Source organism: Elaeis guineensis, chromosome 9, assembly GCF_000442705.2.
Source record: "Elaeis guineensis isolate ETL-2024a chromosome 9, EG11, whole genome shotgun sequence".
Classification (NCBI taxonomy): domain Eukaryota; kingdom Viridiplantae; phylum Streptophyta; class Magnoliopsida; order Arecales; family Arecaceae; genus Elaeis; species Elaeis guineensis.
The window spans coordinates 6,756,018-6,779,206 of NC_026001.2; the positions used below are offsets into that span (position 1 = coordinate 6,756,018).

A 23,189-nucleotide genomic window follows, 5' to 3' on the forward strand; every position below is an offset into this window, starting at 1 on the left:
TGAATCTGTAAAAAATTGATGCATAAGATGGTTTGAAAGCAGGCGAGACCTTTTTTGAGATGATCAATTGATTTCAAGAAACCCAACAGGTTCCAAAAGAATCCAATATCTCATACCACATCCAACAAGCACTACTGAGGAGAATTATAAAGAATACATGGTGCTATTTCAGGTTCAATTTGGGTCACTTTGTAATCCATATCTGATCCATAATTTTCAATCCAAACCCAGTCCAAATAACTCAGTTATAATGGAAGCTGATGAATCCAATTTATTGTTTCTGCAAGCAGTGTAGTGCCCCTTTGTTACTTCTTCCAGAAAGGCAGAATAATCAAACGCAGCAAGGGTCTGTGACTCTGTGCAAGAACGTTGAGTCTTCTCCAAGCCTGATCGGTTCTGTTCTCAAAAGACTTGGACTATACCATAGAGAAGAACATCAGAAGGACACATGATGTTACCATCTCCAGCGCTTTGAAGGTTCCCATCGCAATGAAAGGAGAGTGCAAGAAAGAAGCAAACTAGAAGATGAGAACCTACCATGTTAAGTATGGCATGGTCCAGCTCTGGGCCATGCACAAAATGGCATGATCTGCGAAGGCCATAATGCGCATCCCAACTTCTTGTTTACTAGTTTCGCTCCATGCACAAAGTCGATGAAGACAATACTTGCTTGTCACACACAAATCAGTTGTAGTTAGCTGTGGGATGCTTCCTCTGTCTCCGGTGGGCCTCTGCACAGTCTTAGCAATATGCTTGTGCGTAGTTTCAGTCAGTCGTAGATCATCGTTGCCGTGCTTTCTTTAAACGGTAGTAATATGCTTGTGCGTCTTCCTGATGTTGACACCAGCCAAGTGAGGTCTTCAGACTGAGAAGACCTGAACCGTTCAGGATTAGAGAAGAGACAAGGTCGCCTGTACATTTTAGTCCTTAAAAAATGATAATGATGGAATGGAGTCCTATGGAATAAGAACCTGTCTGCCAACTGTACTGCACGCTTTGAAGGTGGTGGCTTTCAGCCTACAGGGAATGAAATTTATATAATTAATCATCGTATTTTTGTTATTCATGATTTGATTTTTGTGGAAGTATTGGATGTTTTATTGATAAACTTATCAGGATATGGATTGTTTAGCTTGATTAATTCTTCATGATATAATATAACATGTTCTTGGACCTAATCTACCCCTGAACTAATTGGGGTAGATCTTTATAGCCGATTAATCTACTTTCTCATCTCTCAACCGACTCAATATGCTGCACCGGTTGAATTACTGTGATTCAATCTAACTTGGATCAATGAATCTTGCTCCAATCGACATTTCACTGACTAAGATCGACGATACTTGACTGATTAAGGACAACAGACTTAACCATGTTGATATTTAACTGACTTGATTCAACATGCAATCTACGATTAGCTGATGATATTTGATATATAGCTGTTAATTTTTTCGACATCATACCGACTATCCGTATCAACAACAGTTATTCGACACAAGCATTAACTACGTGCGAACGTGGAGCGCAATAATCGCCTACGAGTAGTCCATTATTCAGCCTTAACAGTAATTAATGAGGTAATCGTCTATTAAATGTCATAACTCCCACGTTTCGAGTATTCAGGGATGATGGTTATACGGTAATGATTTTTCTAGTTCTATAAATGCTGGTAAGCAATGGGAGACTGGGTAATCTTTTCTATTAGAAGATTTCGCTCTTGCTTTTGGCTTTCTCTTTGGCTATGCTCTTTTTCTGACTAACTTAAGCATCGAAAGTTTTTCCGTTAGACAATTTCACAAACAAATTTTTTTTACAGATTTTTTACCATTCATCAATCAGGCAGAACAGTCCAACTCTCGACCAATTATCTCATCAAAGACAAGCTGCAACAGAAGCCATGGAGTGGATATCGAACAAATTGATTCCCTTAATGCAGCAATATTCAGATCTGATAGCAGCTCCATCGCAGAGGCTGCAAAATGATTCCCTCATGCAGCATACGGGTGCAGGTGCGTAGTTGTCTCATTGTGACTGTTCATGATGGTCCTCAGCACCAGTAGATGCTGACTGTAGAAAGAGTTTCCTTAAATTCAATCCCAATTCTTCACATGAACGCAATGATTACTACTTAGGATTAATAATACGTAATGAATTTTCTGACTTCTCAGGGATTCATTGTGTCATCTCTTTAAAAACATTGGAGCTATTCCACATATACACGGGTTTGAGTGATGTTTGCTTAAAAGGCAACAATAATGCCAACCTAATTAGAAAAATACAGACCCATAATAAGTTTTTCCGATGGAGAGAGAGAAATACAAGAATTTTTACTAAAAAAATCTTTTTTATGTATTCACTACATAAAAGACTTTACATACATTCTAGAATTGAGAGTGTATATTCAACAAAGAGGATAAATAGTCACAAGACATTATAGAATAGATTGATGACTTTTGTTCATCATTTTTTTTAGCTGAATTCCGGTTCTTATGCCGTATTTTCTCTCACTTGTACACAATTCCTTTCATTGATAACTAGAAGGAACTCCCTTGCTTCCTCCATTCTCTTTCAACAAAAAAAAAAAAAAAAACCCTCACCTGTACATGTTTTCTTTCATTAATAAATACAGGGAAGCTCCTTGCTTCCTCCATTCTCCTTCAGGGGAGAAAAAAAAAAAAAAAAAAAGAAAGAAAAGGAAGGTAAATTCATAAGTTTCTCTTTCGTTACCAGGGTGCAACTCCATTTGATAATTGGCGATCTGGCAGGTGCTCCACAGCTTCTTGCATTCTCTGTCATCATGAAGCAGTGACATGGTCCTTCGTGTTAGATTCTGTCCAACTTTAAACACCGACACGCTATCCCCCTTTTGGACCCGTTCATCGGATGAGGTGTGCGTGAGCTGTAGGTAACATCCCGTGCACAGACTTTTGTCACCCTCAGTTTTGTCTGTGATGGTGATGGAGGGAGCACCCTTTATGTCCTTTTTTTTCTATTTTTTACACCAAGGATTGCATGTCATGCCCAAATATGATTGAGAAAAAAGAAAAGGGCACTGTACATATGCGGTGTGATGGTGGGCCAATTACTTAACTTATTCCGTCATCAGGCCACGTGGATTGGCCCGTGGGAGGCGTGTGATGTTGGATTCTACGTTCTTTACAGCAAATCCCACGGCTATCCACATGATGGATTCTGTGGGCTGGACTGTAACACTGCTGTCTTTTTCTGCTTATATTTTTTTTTTCTGTTAATTTATTTTATCAAACTTATAAGTTGTTTATACACAAACAAAATTAAATAAAATAAATAACAATGACATAGAATGGTCTTGCAAATATCTATCTATCTGATCTGATCTAAATGTGACCTGAACCACTTGTTACCTGTCAGGTTAATACAAGTAAGAGAGATTATTTTTCCTCTTGTTTTTGTCTCCCACTGCCTTGTAAATGATGACCCCACAGGTCCCTGGCACCAAGTCAAGCCCTTGTTGGTATATTTCTCGTGGGCTTAGGTAATTATGAAGCAAGGAATAAGCTGGCATAGGTAATTATCAAGCAAGGAATAAGTGGACCAAAGTAGTCTGTCCTGCACAATCCACTCCATATCAAGGCAGATTTTAACATACCCATATCAAACCCATATGCCAAGGTTTAATGAAATTTGATAGATATTCTTCTTGGATTCAAATGTCTAGTCCTAAATTTGGTTGTAAAATGGTAAAAATTATTATCTCAGAAAAGAAAACCTGAAAAAAATCTATTTTTTAACATCCAAGGTCAGTAATCCAGATACCTAACCGTAACATGGCTGGATTTTTTTTCATTGTGGTTTGATTTGGATCAAGATTTATGTCAAACCCTAGATATCAGACTGGGGTATTTGGAATAAATCCAGGTTGCAAGTCCACACTTGTCATGATCATTTAATTAAAGAAAATAGCTCTCATCCATCATCTTTGAAGTCAAAATCAAACCCAACCCCATTCGTCAACCATAGCATTAAGAAATTTTTATAAATGGAAATGGAAAATGGAAAACGGAGCACTAAAAGTTTTATAAATTTTTGTTAAATAGACCTCCACCAAAGGCATCTCTTTTGTCAATTTTTTAATTACTGCCATCCCAAGTCTCAACACTAATTGATACACAAAGTTGACTGTAATGAACAGTCAGCAACGGCCACCCCCCCCCCCCTTCCAATCAACACGCTTTACCTTCCGGTGCCCTGCCAGAACAAGTCAACGACCAAAACCATCTCCAGCAAACATTAAAATACTAATCCTATTTCCGGCCCATTTCCAGCTGCATACTCACGGAATCCAAATCCCTAATTTGCCCAATTAGGAGGATTGATGCAAACCCGCGAGGCAACTTACATAACAAATCCTCTTAGGATTTATCTGGGGATCTAAAATCGGAGTCTAATCATGGTAATTAGCAGAGGAGAAAAAGGAGAGAAAAACCCTTTCTTTTTTCAAAAATGAGAAGAAAGAAGCTTCCATCTTCTTTCCAACAACAGGAATAGCAGTGGCCTCCTCTCCTCCTCTTCTTCTTCTTCTTCTTCTTCCCTTGACCCCAAATTTCCCCTTATCTCCTTCTCTTTTATCCCTTCCCAAACCCTAATCTCTAGACCAAGTTAGTCCTTCTTTTCTCCCAAGGTTTCATCTTTCCTCAAAAACCAAATCCTTCAACCCCAAACCTCCGGCTTAAACACTCCAATGCGTAAACTTTGTCATGCCCTTCTCTGAAAGAAAAATACATAAAAGTAGAAAACCCTAACCCTTCCCTTCTCCGAGAAAACCCAGAACCCATTTTCCCCAGAAGTAGCCTACAATCCCCCGAAACCCTCTATAAAGATTGGATCTTTTTCAAGAATCCTAGCCAAGACCCTGTTTTTACTTCTCTTGGGGCATTCAAGAATATTTCCTCTATTTTTGGCTGAAATTTGACTTTGTAGTTGGAATTAATTTTGTTTCCAAATGAACAAATCTTCCGCCTCCCAGCCTCCCCCGTCCTCCTCGAAGCCGGCGTCGGTGCTCCCCTACAAGACGCCGAACCTCCGGGACCATTATCGCATCGGCAAGAAGCTCGGGCAGGGGCAGTTCGGCACGACGTACCTCTGCGTCGACAAGGCCGATGGCGCCCAGTACGCCTGCAAGTCGATCCCGAAGCGCAAGCTCCTCTGCCGGGAGGACTACGAGGACGTGTGGCGCGAGATCCAGATCATGCACCACCTCTCCGAGCACGCCAACGTTGTGCGCATCAGGGGCACCTACGAGGACGCCCTCTTCGTCCATATCGTCATGGAGCTGTGTGCCGGCGGCGAGCTGTTCGACAGGATCATCCAGAAGGGGCATTTTACCGAGCGGAAGGCGGCGCAGCTGATCAAGACCATTGTGGGAGTGGTCGAGGCGTGCCACTCGCTAGGTGTCATGCACCGGGATCTCAAGCCGGAGAATTTCCTCTTCGCCAGCGCTGACGAGGATGCGGTGCTCAAGGCCACGGATTTCGGGCTCTCAGTGTTCTACAAGCCAGGTTGGATTTAATTTATGCTTCTTGTTTGAGGCCTGTTATTTTTTTAAAAGTATATATATCGTTGATCGTAGCACGCAGATTTCATTGTTCATGTGGCTTTTATTCGTTCAAAGATTCTTTCTCCACACCCTCTCCCCCTTTTTTTTTTCTTTTGTTGCGGGGTGGGGTGTGGTTGGTTGCTGCCTCCTTATTCTGCCTGGCTTTTAAATGCTAGAGAATGAATTCTGATGCCTCTTATAATATTCGTTAAGATGGTGTTCTTGGACCACAAGTGCTGAGGAATGTGGTTGTTTGAGACAGTCTGCCCCTTTGTTGTGTTTATTGGTTCTATAAAATTGTTTAGTTGGACTTTATTATTGTCTCTATTTCATGGACGATATAAATGGTTGAGTCCTGTTGACTTATCATTATTGAAGAGTTATGCATCGTGTGTTTGGTACAAAATTTCTATTGGTGTATTCCATCTCAAAGAGCTGAGGATTCATGTTACTTGACTGGAAACCTTGATCGTGTTGTTCCTCTGAAAATGCCTCTTCATGTTCAATGCTCTGGCATTGATTAGTTTCCATCAATAATTTATTTCTGCGTACCTTCCTTCGAGGTATAATCCAATTATCACGGGCAAGAATAAGGTATAATCTGGTTCCTTGTCTTTCCTGACATTAGATCTTTCAATGACATCTCTAGCTTCTCATTTTGGAGATTTTTTTTTCTCGATCAGTATTTATGCAGAAAAGGGTCTTTCTTTTACTGTTAATTCTAGATGAGTTGGCCAGCCATACTCGCACATATATATACATATATACATCTGTGTATATGGTGCTTTGTTGATTCCAGATCAGGTGTATCATTTCTTTCCCATGAATTAAAAACATATTGCTTAAAATCTAAGTTTTGGAACTGTGATAGTTCAGCAGTTTATAGAACGCCAATGAAAGAAAATATTAGGAAAGATGACATGTTGGCTGGAGGGATCAGAGAGTAGAAGAGTTTGGGTGACTTTTAGACTGGATAAAAGTGTTGCAAACAGTAAAAAGTAAGCATTTTCCCCCCAAAATTAGGCATTTGGGGTTGGTAATGGAGATCAACAGGAAAGAATTCTGCAGAAGTATAGGAGTCATGCGTACAACAAAGTTGACGAAAAGTTATTTATGATACTTTCATGGAATTTTTTTTTTTTTTAACGGTAGTGTCGTGAAATACATTTTATTTATTGCGGGTTGTGGGTTTAGCGATTCAATTGGGAACTCCAGCCATTTGTGTTCCTCGAAAGATCGTAATCTGGAAGCTGAAGTATGTTGAGCAGAAACTGGAAAGTCTGAGGAGCCCATGATTATGATGAGTATTATTTCACAAAGGGTGGTTTGGCTGGAGTGGTTTCGGTGGGCTGTTTCTCGACTTCACATATCACAGGTTTGGGTTAATGTGATGGTATGCTTCACTAAATGTTGGATATTTGGAATTCTTGCTAGTTTTTTTTTTGAAGATATAACTGTCGGAAGCAATTACATTATAATGTACAGTTGAACTGTGCCATTCCATCTTACAATTTGCTACATGCTCACAGAAAACAAAGTATTACTGATCAATACACGTGTTATTGCTAAAAATATCTGCATATCAGAAGTCATTTTCTTGATTTATATGGAAGGGTGATTAATAATACCTTCTTAAATATGAAGTTTGGGTGGTATGGTAATTTTGCCGCTCCAGGTAAGGAATCTTGGGATATAATTTATATGTGAAGCTTCTTGGGAAATATTGAAGGAAGTTATTGCTATACAAAAAAAGCACTGCTTGATGGAAATAGTTGTTAAAAATGCCCAAAGCTATATTGTTCTTTGGTTATTTTTCTCTTCCACTTGAAAGCTGTCTGCTAATTTTTCACCAAGTTGATCAACATCTGCACTAAGGCAGGTGATACCACCCAACAGCTGAGTGAAGTTCTGTAGGTGCTCTCTTGTATATTCAAGCTCCTTTGATATTAAAAAGGTGTGGAGAGACATCAACATGAAATGCATCTAATAAAAAGGAAGTTATGCATCTTTTATAGAATTTGCATTATCATCAATCATATTATGGATAACAACATCTGAGGAATATCCATCGAACTTGGGTGTGAGGACCCATTGAAAGTTGTTTCTCTCAATATAGATAATGCAGAAGCAATGGACAATCCATCCGAACTTGGGTGTGAGGGCACATTGGAAGATGTTTCTCTCAATAGCTAATGGTAGAGACATTGCTTCTAATGTGAACAGTGTCATTTGCTCTTATATTCGACAGAGTTCCCATGATATGCCAGATTCTCTTGCAAAGCTCTGGGTTTCAAGGAGGGTAAGCGTCTTTAGATATAGCAATGGGCTCTTGTTCCACGCTTGTAAAAGTGAAATTTGCTTCCCCATTGTTCCAACACTAACCTTGTATTGCATATAAAATTAGATAAATAAATGTGTAAAGCACAGCTGTCCAAATTAAAACTAGCAACTGACCTAGCAAATCTTAGTCTAACATTCTTGGGGTATTTTCAGAATCACCACTTTTTTCATGGGATAAAATGTTCTATCAGTCTGCATGAAATTAATGTAGATCAATGAGCATATCAAAGTTTATTGATTGAAGAAGTATGTAAGACTGATTTTCAACTAGCATGTCCTTTACATAGACATACAAACATGGACATCTGAGAAGCGAATGGGGGTTTGTGCCACCCTCCGTCATCAGAAGTCCAAGGTATATCTGTCAAGTGATACCTAACACAATCCTTTATGAATACACAAAAGAAAATTATGAATGAATTCTCTTGCGAATATAACCAACATATTTTTTATGTCCATCAACTCATGCACAGATATTCTCGATCATCATTTCAAGCATATATCATCCTGAAACTTGACATTCCTAGCCCATTTATATGTAAAGAAAATAAATTTAGAAACATTTACAGTGACAAAGTTGTGTGAGTTCATGCCTTGTTATACCAGAGCTAATGATGTTCATGTTTTTTTAGGTGAGACATTTTGTGACGTGGTGGGAAGTCCCTATTATGTTGCACCTGAGGTATTGCGTAAATATTATGGTCCAGAAGCAGATGTCTGGAGTGCTGGAGTCATTTTATATATTCTGTTAAGCGGTGTTCCACCTTTTTGGGCAGGTACGATTAATCTTTGTCTTGCATGATGGTTGATCCATGAAATTAAAGTATGATTAATTCTAATATCTCTTATACTGGCTTTATATTTGCATCTTCATTTACCCTCAGAAACTGAAGCGGGGATCTTCAGACAGATTTTACAAGGGCGTTTGGATTTTGAATCTGAACCTTGGCCTGGTATTTCTGACAGTGCTAAGGACCTGATACGTAATATGATAAATCGGGATCCAAAGAAAAGATTTACAGCACATGAAGTTCTTTGTAAGTACCCATTTATTGCTTCCATAGATGTTCATTTGATTAAAGCAGTCACTCTAAGGTTTGTAGCAGAATAAGTATGGCTTTCTCTAACAGTGAGGTTCTTCATGCCAGGTCACCCATGGATTGTAGATGACAAAGTGGCACCTGATAGGCCTCTGGATTCTGCTGTCTTATCACGCCTGAAGCAGTTCTCGGCAATGAACAAACTAAAGAAGATGGCTTTGCGGGTGTGATCTTTCTCCACATGTTATTTTAATGTCTGTGAAGAGCTAGTAATAAGGTTTTTCATTCTGAAGTTACTGCTGCAAAGTTATTGACATGATATTCATGAATGGTGATCATTTAAAAGTTTTAGTGTGTATCAATTTTACATCTTTCTTCATACATTCAACAATATCTATCTATCTATCTATCTATCATCTATCTATCTATCTATCTATCTATATATATCCCTGTCCGTTGGTTATCATGCTACACTGCTTCATGTAAAAATAGAGCTACTTTTGGACTCGTTATCTGCTTTATTCATATAGTTTCTGTCTTATATTATAATTAATCGATTTTGTTCTAAATGAATCTGAGAAATGGTGCAGATCTATTCCAACTTAGAAACGTCTCATAAGTTCTAAGCCCATTATTACTGTGATATCATACTTTCAGAAATTTCAGAACTGTCTCCTTTTTCTCTCAAATTTGATTTTTAATCTGGAACAAGAAATCTTGGCACAAGGCTATCTCTTCATTTTGCAGAGCGAATTTTCTGCCATCAAGCCATTCCTCCTGCTTATGTATGGAAGAAGACCTCCAGTGTACGAACGTACATCACTTTGGTTCCACCAAATCATAAATACAACCAGACCAAAGTTATGGGATAATGCTCATTGAGTGGCGAACTGATAAGCTTGGTTTTTTTGTTTTGTCTTTCTATCTGATAAGCTGTCTATAATCTTGTTAGTCAGGAAAACTAGAATTGTCATTATTAGATTATGTCCAAAGTTGTGGTGGAATTTCTTATGTTCCCTTATTTTATCATAAGCATCTTTGTTCTTTTTGGAAAGATACATATCATAGTATCTATCTAGTAATGGCCCACATATGCTGTAACCGTTTGAAGCAAAATAAAATGCCAATAAATTTTAGCCTGATGTCAGGGGTGGAACAAACCCTGGAATCCTTTTTCTTGTCATTGCCTTAAAAATATTATGCTCTATGTATTTGTGGTCTGCTTTAACATAATTTTTTTTTTTTTTTTTTAATACTGCTTCTTCCTGAAGTTGGACTAAAACTGGCTGTTTATATTTGTGTTAAAAGGGATAAGATATTTAAGATTCTGATAGCATACAAGCGTGTTAAGTTTCATATATTTGGCATGAATTCTGTGGCATGATATTTGTGAGGTGTATCTTTTCTTTTAGCACCAAATGGTACACAGACACCCAGCAGGTGCCCGGTTGGGGGAGAGGGATGGAATTCTGTAAACTTGATAAAGGAAAATTGAGAATCCTATAAATTAGCTTTTCTTGAAAATAAAATTGAAAATCATTTTGCATTCTTTGTCCCATTAGATAGTGTTTCTGAACTTAACAAATACATTTAGGATATTGGATCAATTGGTAATCAGATTTACAAGCTGCATATATAATGCCAGAGAAAAGAAAAATCCAAAATAAATGCACACATGCATAGGCTATATAGGAAATCCCTTGCCGTAGTTTTCAGCTTAAATTCAAGGGTGGTGTTACTCTTTTGTGCCTTTAATGGTGGTCCACACCACATCACTAGATGCTGACCGTAAAAAGGTAGATCTTGCTTTACATAAACCTTTACATCGAATTGAGTATTTGTTAGGACTGATTGTAACCAATGTTTCGGGATATATTGTTTCCATCTTCAAAGGCATTCGAGTTCTTGTGCATATACAGGGTTTTAATTATTGTTTTTGAACAAAACGATGCCAGTAATGTCAAGCTGATTATGGAAACTGCAGTTCTGCTATATCTTGTACAACCTTATCTTTGAAAAAGCTTAGCTTTTCCATTTACGGGGAATTTCTCTATCTTGCAGGTTATTGCAGAAAATCTTTCAGAGGAAGAAATTGGTGGCCTAAAAGAGCTGTTCAAGATGATTGATACTGACAATAGTGGGACAATAACATTTGATGAACTAAAAGATGGCTTAAAACGAGTGGGGTCTGATCTGATGGAGTCTGAAATTCAGGCACTTATGCATGCGGTATGTACATAAACAAGATGCCTTGTCTTGGTATATTTTTTAAATCTTGTTACTCAAATTCTCCATGCAACTCCATTTGGTCTTCAGATTATATTTGTACTGTTTAGGCTCTAATGTGGATTAGCGTGGACTGGTGACAGGCTGATATAGACAACAGTGGCACAATAGATTATGGTGAATTTCTTGCTGCAACTGTGCACATGAATAAGTTGGAGAGAGAAGAAAACTTGATATCAGCATTCTCCTTTTTTGACAAAGATGGAAGTGGTTACATAACCATTGATGAACTCTCACAGGCTTGTCGACAATTTGGTCTTGATGATGTTCATCTTGATGACATGATTAAAGAAATTGATCAAGACAATGTGAGTTCTCATCACTATGATTTAATATTTGGAATTAGATAGTTTCTTTTTTCCCTAGCTTATTTTGGATAGGGAGACATCCACCATCCAATTCATTTCAAAGAGAATATAAAATGTATACTGGAAGAAGGCAGGTCCAAGGATCCCCCGGCATGCAGCCTTTTCTCCAGATCTGAATATTATTAGTTATTTTAGCTTAGGTGCAGTGTGATTTCTCAAGAAAGTAGTTTTGAACTTCAGTTTTATTTTTGCCAGAATCCTTGGTGCTTCCCTTTTTACTCAATGTCCATTTTCACTGAATTCAGTTCCATCTCTCATTTTCAGGATGGGCAAATAGACTACAGTGAGTTTGCAGCAATGATGAGAAAGGGCAATGGAGGAATTGGAAGGAGGACAATGAGAAACAGTTTGAATATTAGTTTGGGTGATGTCCTGAACACATCCGAACGCTAGGACTGCACAACGCTGATGCATCTTAGAGAGAGAGCTTTTGAAGAAGCCACGGTTTTTGAAACTACTGTATGACTAGGTAATTTTTGGGAGTGGGATGGATCTTTCAGCTTTCTCTGTTGCTATCATTGATGAAATATTTTGCAGGGCAGCTTGCTTTGAGTAGAGAGCCATGTGATAGCCATCCTTGTATCCAACTTCCACGACTGGAGTTATTGTTTACATGAACTTTATATGTTAATGCAACTCTAGGTGCAATTGGAGGATGTTGTCTTAATGGTGCTGTTAGTTTGTTTCTGCCTGCTGTATGATTGAAATTTGTCTTAAGAGTGACTGTCATAGCTTATTTCGATTTTTGCATTGAAGCTGAATAACTGAATGCATGCCTATCTGACACGAAACAATATGGGATCATCTGGCGTGTTGCAGATTTCAGCTTTCAATTTAAGAATTTGATGAATGCCTTCAATCATTAGGATATATGATGCCATGCAGAGTTTCTTCCCATCTTAAATGTAAAGTTAAAATCATGAGCAGGCTTGTCAAAACTAAGTGTACTTGTTCCTCTGAAGTTTGCAGATAAATTATTTCTTGTAACAAAACGAAGCATACCCTTTTAACTGATAATTCGATCTCCTTGGAGAACTTGCAATACTTCAATACTGCGATGAACTCCTTGAGCAACATAAAACAATGGTCTTCAAACTTCAAAGAACGGCATCTGCAAGGTCCGACAACTTGAGGATGAAATAAATGAGCTTTTCTTGGTCATAAACTCCGCTGATTCTTGAGGAACAGTGATATACAACTTCTTAGTTTTCCCAATAGCAACATAAGAAATAATATCCATTCTTCACGATCAAAGAGCATTGCAGATACTTCAGCAGTCCTTTTTCATTAGACACTAACATCCATCGGACAAAAGTAGTTGCTGTCGGGCACAAGGATAGATCTGTTATGCAGTTAAATCATCTTATGCCGATTCTGCCACTAACTTTAAATCATTTGATCACGCATTAAAAATCTTCAGTCACTGATTATGAAAGAATTTTGATGTTTCGCGCCGTACAAGATCATCGTCATCATCACCCAAGACCTTCCCACTAGATAATTCCAGTTATTGGAGCAGGACTCAAAACACTGAGAACTGGAAGATGACTATCAGAAGAGGAAGTAATGGTGCATGTAGAGTAAAATAGGTGTGGTTGGAGTGTGGTATTTATGTCAGTCAGGCAAATGTAACGGTTGGGTGTGAGATTTAAACATATGATTAGACTGGGACAGGCAAAAGTTGGACTGAACAAAGCAACTCATTTCAACGGTTTGGGATCTGAAATTGAAAGAACATGTGACTACTTAACAGCCTGCAATGCTGGTTTCAGCCAAATCGGTTTGGTTGTAATAAGGCAGGTGAGAAACTAAATCGGTTTGGTTGTAATAAGGCAGGTGAGAAACTACAGTATTATATAATTTAAATGAAACCTCAGTATATAGAATAAGCACATTCTTAATTAATACATGAAGTTTCCCTTTCCATCAAAATAATAATAAATATTAATACATGAAGATTTTTACAGCAGAACCTAGGAGTTTTCTTACGGACGTTCTCCAGTTGAGCAGTGGAAAGGTGATGAAGGGATGGAGTAGAAGGGTTGATGAAAGGATCATCAAATAATTTCACAGAGCTAACAAACCCAACATAGTACAGGTCTCCATCGTTCCATGATTCCGTCCACTCAAGTGATCGGTATCTTTTTTCCTCCTCTTTTTTTTCTATGAAACTTGGAGATGACTACTTTAAAAATGGTCTCACAATTGGTCTAATTCTTCTTTGGTAAGGGATAAATTGTAGGCTTTGTCCCCTTCTTTCAGGTGATTGCCGCACTTCATGTTATTCACTCTGATAAGCCAAGCGTTCAGGTGGAGATACAACTTCAATACCCTGCTCTCTATTTGTCCAAGGATTTCATGTGATTGCTTTAGCCCTCACCACCTTAGAAAGCAGGTAATTTTTTCCCTAATCCCACTTTGCAATCCGCCCAGACTCTGGGTTGTCCTTAATGGTGAGGAGCTTGTATTTTTTTAAAATACTTCTAATAAAAGAAAACTGGAATTTCATTGTTTGCTCCCTCTTCAGTGTCGGTGTTACAGTGTGCTTGTCCAAAATATCAAACTTGATTTGAATGCTCTAAGAATGTAAGGTGCCACAGAACAACACGTAAAACAAATACAAGACAAAGTAAACAAAGGCTGCCTTTTTCAAGAAGTTGAGAGTATTGATTGCTTTTGTCTCAGGTACAATGTTATAGATTGAAGTTGTGACGAGAAGTAGATTACTAGATGGATTTCAGACTTGTTCCCTTTCCCGTTACTGAACTGAAGATTCTTCATCTTCTTCTTTATGAAACTTCCAAATTGCAGCCATTAGCCCTTGAGAAGAAGAGGATGAAGACCTGGGTTTTGCATTCCTTTGCACCTGCATCATTCTCTACAAACACTTTTAGAGAGAATAACTAATTTGAGTTAAATGATGTTCCCAAAAAACTTTTAGATGATGAAATTATCTTATTGGTATCAATCCATTAGCTTTTCTTCTTCTTTTTTATCCCTCTTTTTTCTCTGAAGAGAAAAGGTGCTCATCTACCAGTTTCATTTAGGAAGTGTAAAGGAAACGATTACTTTTGATTCTGTAGAACAGAAGCAGCAGAAGAGAACAATCCAAAGCATACTCAAGGTACAGACTAAAATGGTAGTCATCAGTTTGGCTAGATTGATAGGTTCATTTTACCTTTTTGCTTGGTGCAATCTTCCCTGTCTTCACACTTTTCAAGCTTTCTGGCCTGTTTTGCAGATACTCCTTTAGTTGGTTATCATCCATGGCTTCAATCAGATTAGTCTGCCATTCGAAAAAAAATTGATGGATATAAAAGACATTTTTGAGGAAACAACAATATATTAAGATGTATGGCCAAGAGAGATCTTGTATGTCAGTTTTAGGAGCTTCATTTGGTAGAAAAACAAAAACTTGGATCATAATAGTAGAGCAATGAATGTATGGAGGATGACTCATTAGTCCGATGTTGCAGCATTTACGGAGCGGTTCTTCATGAATGAGAGCTTGTAAAATGTAATAATTTCTTAAGCATTTCTTGGTTTCATAATAAGAGCCTATTTTGTTATCAATTGATCAAGAATTTCATAGCAGTTCCAAAAACAAGGTCCTTGATTTTTTTTTTCTTATTAACTCTTTTTTTTTTTTTGATAGAATTGTTAACTCCTTATTAACTCCTTTTATAGCAAGGTTTTGATCTTAGGCACTCTGTTCCCCAAATTCTTCATCAAAGGGCGTGAAAGAAAGGGTGCATGATCGATTGCTTTTGTTGACATTATTCCTTTCTTTCTTCCTTTCTTGACAAAATTTTTGGTACCATTTTTTTTTTTTTTTTGTGTTCAAAATCCAAAATTTTTAGTACTAACCTCCAAAGTTTTTACCAACTACACTTGGTGCCACCTTTCATTAAAAATGCATGCACAATATATACCTTATGATAAATAGTGGAGGACCAAGAGATTTGACTTTGATACAAGAACTTGTTAGTTGTTGTTTCAAAAATGCATCTTTTAGAAGAGAAAAAAACATGGTTGCTGCATTTTTTTTTTTTTTTTTTTACTTGAGGAAAACATGGTACCCATGTTAAATGTATTTCTTTATCTTCTTTCATCAAAAGAAAACGGTATTTCTTTATCTTCTAATTTCAACTTCAAGCATGATAGCGTGGTACGTAATTGAGGACCACATGTTAACTTCCCCATGATTAGAGGGGAAAAAAAGAAGAATAAAAAGTGCAAAAAATTACTAGTTGGTAAAATCTTCTATTGAGAAATGTCATAGTTGTTCAAATATAGAGTTCAAGAGCCAAGCTCTTAATAAGTATATGGAGAACATTAATGCAACGGAAAGTACCCATGAGATGAGCTCCTTTACTTCTCTTTCTATGGCCTCTTCTTCTCTGTCAGCAAGCTGCTTCTTCTGCTGCCATGAAAGAACCTCCACCTCAGAGCCTTTCTTCTTCTTCTTCGATTCCCTCCCGGAGGACATGAGGAAGTAACGGTGAATGCAGAAGAAAGGAAGCAGGGTTGGATTGTTTTGTATACGAAGGGAAATGTAACAGTCGGACATGAAACGTTAGATGTGTAATGAGATGGCAAACAAAAGTTGGATGAAACGCAAACGCAAAGATCTCGTTTCAACGGTTTAGGATCTGAAAACACATGTGACTACTTAGCAGCCGGCAATGTGGGTGTCGGTCAAATCAGTTGGTTGGCAAGAGGCGGGTGAGAGACTGGCCATTTAACTAAGTCTTGTACTTTTAATCTTCAATGCTATTGTTTGCATGATTTTAAGGACCGTAAGATTTTAAATAATTATAAAATTTTAGAGATCACATGATGTTAGAGAGATCATATAATTTTAAGGATCATATTTTTTTTGGTGGTCACATGATTTTAGAAATCACATAATAACCCATATCAGCTCATTATAATTTTTTTTATTAGCATGTCTATTTTCTTTTTTTTTTGTATTGAGTCTGTATCCTAATACATGAATGTGATTAGAATAGAAATATAAAGCTCCTTTTCTCTCTCTTTCTTCCTTGTTTTGCATTTCTTTTACATATATTTTAATATGGTATCAGATCCATCAATCAGTTAATATGCTACCATCATCTCTTCTGCTTATATTGTGGCCATCATTATTATATCTAAGAGTCTTGAAGATCTCCATTGTTGATTTATTGATCTCTATTTTAAATCCTGCAGATCTTCTGTTTTTCAGTAAATTTGTAGATCCTCTATTTTTCAATAGATTAATACTCGAAGATTTTTTATTTTTTTGATGAATCTGCAACTCCTCTCCATCGTATTTTTCCTCGTCTTCAGATCTTCTGTCGTCCCTCCTCACCATTGTTTGGTCTCTTTCTTTCCATTTTCGATTTTACTTGCTACCTTAGGCTCCTTATTATCTAGCTCGAGGTCTTTTGCTCCTTTTCCATGATCCTCCATCCATGAGGATCATCGACCTTCGACCACCATCTCTCCTAGAACCAACCCTCACCACAATCATAACCTTCTCATTGCCACATCATATAAAGTAGCCATAATGACCAACATGTCACTTTGCCATATCAACATAGATAAAACGCAACATCCTGCAACATCATCATCTATTCAGCTATAAAGCATGCCACATCAACTATTTTGTCATATCATCATAATATAAGAGCTATGTCAACCACTAATAAGATACAACGATCTATATTATCAAATATATTAGTCAACTATATCATTTTAAGGCAAGCCAATCAGTCATATCAGCAAACACATTAGTCTATCATGTCAGTCAGACACGTTGATAGATAAAGTTTGTCATGTTAATCAACCGTGTCAATGGACTTATCAATCCGCTATGTCAGTTAGCTACATCAGCATTGCCAAACATATCAGTTTGTTGCTTCAGCTTTCTGATCTGCTACATTAGTTTCTAAGCTGCTAGGTCAGCTTCTGTTCTACCATATTAAATCTACATCATCACATCAGCTTAATACATCAATTTGTTAAGTCAGCTCTTGATCTACCACATCCATTCTTGAGCTGCTATGTTAGCTTCTGTTGTGCTATATCAGATTGTATTTTGTCACTTAAAGCATCAGTCTACTATATCAAGTTTTGAGTTGCTAAGTTGGCTCCTGAACTGCTATGTCAATTGTTGATATCATGTCAGGTTTTGTACCATTACATCAGTTTGACACACAGTCTATCATACTGTTTTGAGTTGTTACATCAATTCTGATCTACTACATCAATTTCTGAGCTTCTATGATAGCTCATGATCTATCATGTTAGTCTGTATACTGCTACGCTAGCTTATGCTCTATCACTTAAGTTTTTAAACTACCACTTCAACTCTTAATCTATCATCATGTCAACTTTTGAGCTACAATATCAACTTTTAGTTTACTACATCAGCTTCTGAGCTGCTACTTTAGCTTCTGATTTTTCACATTAGTTTCTAAGTACATCTGTAATTTGATTTCCAAACACAAGTTGGCATCTACAGTACTATCTTGAGTTTGAGGGGAGGTGTTAGCATGATTTACGTGATCACATAATTTTATAGATTATATGATTTTAACGATCGCATGATTTTAGATGATCATATGATTTTAGAGATCACATGACAACTCATATTGGCTCATAATATTTTTTCTTTGTTAACATGAGTGTACTAGTATATATAACCCATGAGATGTATCAAATATAATTTGAACCGAAATATGAAGGACATTTTCTCTCTCTTTCTTCAGTTATTCTGCAAATATTTTAACACATCCAGATGATTGAACCATTTATAACTATAACATGCACATCATTAATACATGCAGTAATTTACATCAGAACATAGGAACTTTTGTTTTGGATGGTCAGCAATGTATGACATCCTCCAACCAAGGTGGGAAGGTGACACAGAAATGAAGTAGAATAAACAAATGATCAAATATCATATATCTTAAAATTCTAAAATGTTCTAGATAATGTTTTAGGTATAAAACTTATTAGATGGAATTTAATTGGTGTTGCGGCCAATCCCCTCGTCGCCTGGTCGCCGGGAACGAGCGCCTGCAAAAAGAAAGTCCACACTGACCGGAGGCGGCTCCGACGGGAACCCTCTGACGGTCAAGTTAGGGAGGAGACTGGGCAACAGTGAAATGAAGACAGAGAGCTTAATCGAGAGAGAGAGAAAAAGGAGCAAGCCTAAGAGTTTTCGGAAAGACCCCCCGCACTGTTGCCTTCCCCGATATATATATAGTGGAGCATGGTATGGCGCCGTCATTAATGGCGCGGACAATTGAAGAATTGTCAATTCACTGTAGACTGTCAGAGTCACCGTGAAGGTATCACATCGTCGTGGGGCTGTCAACTCGCTAGGGTTGACCCATGTCTTAGGTGGGATAATGCCCTTAGGCGGCAGTGCCGTATGCTGTTGTCAGGACTGACAGTCTCTGACGGTAGTACGGCGATTGGAGAAGTCGACCGACCTTAGGTCGGTGGCCGGCTGAGGGACGTCGGGTGAAGATCGAACCCCTCCGACGGTCAGTCGGGCACGTCGCGGGGGCCGGACACCGGACCCCCCGATGTAGCCGGTCAGGAGGGCGGAAAGGGTCCGCCCGACCGACATACTATCGGTCGGTTCGTCGGTCGATCGGTCGATCGGCTGGTCGGTCGACCGACCGACCGACCGACCGATCGAAATCTGTTGCGGCCAATCCCCTCGTCGCCTGGTCGCCGGGAATGAGCACCTGCAAAAAGAAAGTCCACACTGATTGGAGGCGGCTCCGGCGGGGACCCTCCAACGGTCAAGTCAGGGAGAAAACTGGGCAACAGTAAAATGAAGACAGAGAGCTCAATCGAGAGAGAGAGAAAAAGGAGCAAGCCTGAGAGTTTTCAGAAAGACCCCCCGCACTGTTGCCTTCCCCGATATATATATAGTGGAGCGTGGTATTGCACCGTCATTAATGGCACGGACAATTGAAGAATTGTCAATTCACTGTAGACTGTCAGAGTCGCCGTGAAGGTGTCACATCACCGTGGGGCTGTCAACTCGCTAGGATTGACCCATGCCTTAGGTGGGATAATGCCCTTAGGCGGCAGTGCCGTATGCTGTTGTCAGGACTGACAGTCTCTGGTGGTAGTACGGTGATTGGAGAAGTCGACCGATCTTAGGTCGGTGGCCGGCTGAGGGGCGTCGGGTGAAGATTCGGACCCCTCCGACGGTCAGTCGGGCATGTCGCGAGGGCCGGACACCGGACCCCCTGATGTAGCCGGTCGGGAGGGCGGAAAGGGTCTGCCCGACCGACATACTATTGGTCGGTCCGTCGGTCGGTCGATCGATCGGCTGGTCGGTCGGTCGATCGACCGATCGATCGGTCGGTATATCCCAACAGATGGCCCCCCACTCCCGAGCCTGATGTCGTATTAGCCCGCGTCTCCATGCAGGCGGGACGTTGGGCGAAAGGAGTGGATTCCTCGCTGCGTCCCGGACCAGATTTGCCGACTTCACCGGCGGATGGTTCGGGCAGGTCGATGTCGGGTCCCATTGTCCGATGATGGGACGTCAAACAATCTGGTGCCAGACGATCGGGTGCCGGATGATTCGGTGTCAGGCGATCGGGTGCCGGACGATTCGGTGTCAAGCGATCGGGTGTCCGGCGCCTTTTGAGGAACGCAAACCGCCGCCCAACGTCGGTTCTGGGAGCGCGGGGCGCTGTCAGGCGTCCCATCGGGAACGCGAATCATCGCGGGTAATTTAATTCCGAATCGCGGTCCTTCCGCCACGTGTCAGGGGTTATCGGACCGGCGTCCTTCACATTTAATGAAGGCGGCGTGGCCTTCCCGAGATGGGTGCGCTGAACTGTCGGGCCGAAAGGGGGCCCGGATGCCATCACGTGTCGTCCATCCGAGAAATCTCGATCGGTGCGGCGTCATCTCGACCGTTGAATGGCCCTATATATATAGGGCCACTGGTGCTTGAAGCCTCATTCCTGACGATTTGCTGCGGAGACTCTGCCCAAGTGGTCCTTCCGTCGTCGCCGGCAGCTGCCTCCTCTTCCGCTCTCGCAAGGGTCCACCCGGGGTTCGTGCTCCTTCCTGTTTTGCCCTAGCTTTCCTTTAAACCTTCTTTCTTCCTTCTCCTTCTCCTTTGGTCTTGTCTTCCTCTTGGTTCCGGTGTTATGGCTGGAAACTCATCTCAGGGGGCTCGGTCGGGAAACCCGATCGATGACCCTCGGTCGACTCCGGAAGTTGAGATTTCCTCGCTTTCGGAGCCGAATGTTGATCGGCTTCGGGATCAGTATCATATCCCGGAGCAGTTCCAACTTTCCGCCCCGGGGGTCGGCGGTCGGGTTAATAACCCACCGGCGGGCCAGGTGGCACTGTACGTCGAGGACCTCCGGGCTGGTCTTCGGCTCCCGATTCTGAAGTTCATCCAAAATCTGCTGGATTATTACGGACTTTGTCCAACGCAACTAGCGCCGAACTCTGTTTGGCTAATAATCAGCTTCGCCTTGTTGTGTCAGCTTCTGCCGACCAACCCTCGTATCTCTCTCTTCCAGACATTTTTTGTCCTTCGACCCCACCCTAAGGCCCAAGGGTGGTGGCTCTTCAACCCCCGGAAGGGTCTTTCCTTCATCACTGACCTTCCATCGTCCATTCACGGGTGGAAGAACCAGTTTTTCTTTGTTTCTTCTTCTTCTCCCTGGGGCTTCCCTTCTCATTGGGGCGCGCCCCGAACCGAGGCGAACGAGAACAGCCGGGTGGAGGCAGACAACCGGGAGGACTTCCACCGACTCAAGGACATGTCGGTCCCGAAGCAGAGAGAGCTTGTTACCGAACAAGCCCTCTATGACGCTGGCCTGAGCTTGGTCCCCCGTCTAGGTATCGCTCGATCCATCGGTTGTCTTTTTATTTGGCCTTCGTTCTCGTGCATATATTAATCCTTCTGTCGGTATCGCAGGGACACCGCCGAGGATGAGACCGACCGACGCTGAAATCCGACAATATGCGGCGAGGAAGAGGCCGGCGTCGGGGGTCGGACCTTCATGACCGCCGAAGAAACCCTCCGCAGCGGTGCCGACTGTCGCGACGTCGGCGACCGATCAGTCGGAGCCGGTGATCGCACTCTCGGCTCTGACGGTGCAACCGGAGGAGCGGCCGACGGAGGAAGCGGTCGAAGGAACGTCGGCGGCTTCGCCGATAGGAGTGGCGTCGGACGCCGTTCGGGAACCCGAACGCCATCCGACGGCGTCTGCAGCTGCAACGGGGGGTGCTGCATCAAACTCGAGCATCCCCTTCTTACCGGATCCACTGGCTGGGGTAGCCGATCGGGGGAAAGCCCCGATGGACCCCGCTGACGACACAAGATCGGGGAGTCACACCACGCCGCATGGCGCTCAGTTCCCCGAAGGAGCGTCGGCGTTGGCCGACCACAACCTGGCCAGGAGGCTGTGCCAGGGGATCCTCCTCCCAGCCGATGTGGAGGTGCTGAGGTCTCGGCAAGTGACCGAGATGCTATCTTCGTTCTACCCGACCATGATCGGGGTAAGTTCTACTTTGCCTCCTTTTTCCTTAGTGTTTTCATTACTTCGTTTTCCTGACGTAGTGCCCGCGTCCGCAGCTGATCTATACCATGTCCGAACTTGAAGTTGGGTACCGGAGGTTCGAGAACGTCCGGACGGCTTGGAAGGATAGGGCGGCGGCCGTCGAAGCTGACCGGGCGATGCTGGTCGAACACCTGAAGCAGTCGACCGACCGGGAGGCGAAGTTGGTGGACGAGGTCTCTCGTCTCGGATCCGAGCTCAAGTCGGCCCAAAAAGAAGCCAAGCGCAAGGGTCGGACTGCGCACCGTCTGCGGCACGAGCGGGACGGCCTCGCCGTCGAGCTCAAGACCGAACGCGAGCAGCTCCGGGTCAGCCTGGAGAATCTCGTCAAGGCTGAGGAGGACCTGTCAATTGCCCAGGCCGACGCCGACATAGCGAAGGCAGAGGCGGAGTCGACGAAGGACTCTCTCGATCGGGCGGAAGCGGAGGCAAGGTCGGCGAAGGAGTCGGCGAGTCGGGCGGTGGACGACTTTCGTGGCTCCGACCAGTACCGAGAGGAGTTACTGGAGTCCGACTTCGCATCGTACCGGGTGGGGTACGAGGATGGTCGGGACGCAGTCCAAGCCCTGTACCCAGAGCTGGACCTCAGCGGCATCGTCCCACCGGGGGTCGAGGACCAAGCCACGGAAAAGATGGCCGACCCGTCGTCGGGAGACGTCGCCGTGGCGGGAGAGGCCGTCCCGGAACAGATTGCCGAAGGAGAGATGGCCCTGACTTCTGGCCAGGCCCCGACCCGTGATTCGGCACCGACCGCCAGTCCAGTGCCGACCGACGATCCTGTTTCGACCGTCGACCCAGTGCCGATCGCGGTGGATACACCGGTCATCCCCGAGCTTTTGTCAATCGAAGAGATTGACTCCGAAGGATGATCGCGGCCTCGTCTGCTTTTATCGTCTCTGTTTTTCTTAGCACACTTGTAACCAGGCTTCGGCCCGATTTTGTAACCGAATGAACTTAAGAACTTTCTAGCTTCTCT

General features: G+C 41.6%; 1 protein-coding gene and 1 non-coding gene across 2 annotated transcripts; one reads left to right on the forward strand and one right to left on the reverse strand.

The window, feature by feature from the left end:
- The first annotated feature begins 4,463 nt into the window (after positions 1-4,463).
- LOC105051871 (calcium-dependent protein kinase 28) lies at positions 4,464-12,345 on the forward strand. Its single transcript, XM_010932516.4, has 7 exons — positions 4,464-5,537; positions 8,548-8,691; positions 8,800-8,952; positions 9,064-9,179; positions 11,017-11,184; positions 11,325-11,549; positions 11,874-12,345. The coding sequence occupies exons 1-7, from the start codon at positions 4,982-4,984 to the stop codon at positions 12,000-12,002; spliced, it is 1,491 nt and encodes a 496-aa protein (XP_010930818.1). The 5' UTR covers positions 4,464-4,981; the 3' UTR covers positions 12,003-12,345.
- A 1,849-nt stretch (positions 12,346-14,194) lies between these two features.
- Positions 14,195-21,901, reverse strand: LOC105051913 (uncharacterized). The gene is made up of 4 exons (XR_012134204.1): positions 21,736-21,901; positions 15,964-16,261; positions 14,788-14,895; positions 14,195-14,475 (listed from the first exon to the last, which is right to left on the reverse strand). It is a non-coding gene; the product is annotated as an uncharacterized protein (transcript).
- Positions 21,902-23,189: the final 1,288 nt, after the last annotated feature.

Coding starts and splice junctions, on each gene's coding strand:
- LOC105051871 (XM_010932516.4), top strand. CDS start 4,982: ATGAACAAATCTTCCGCCTCCCAGCCTCCCCCGTCCTCCTCGAAGCCG. Junction 8,692..8,799: donor TGTTCCACCTTTTTGGGCAG/GTACGATTAATC, acceptor ATTTACCCTCAG/AAACTGAAGCGGGGATCTTC. Junction 9,180..11,016: donor TAAAGAAGATGGCTTTGCGG/GTGTGATCTTTC, acceptor TCTATCTTGCAG/GTTATTGCAGAAAATCTTTC.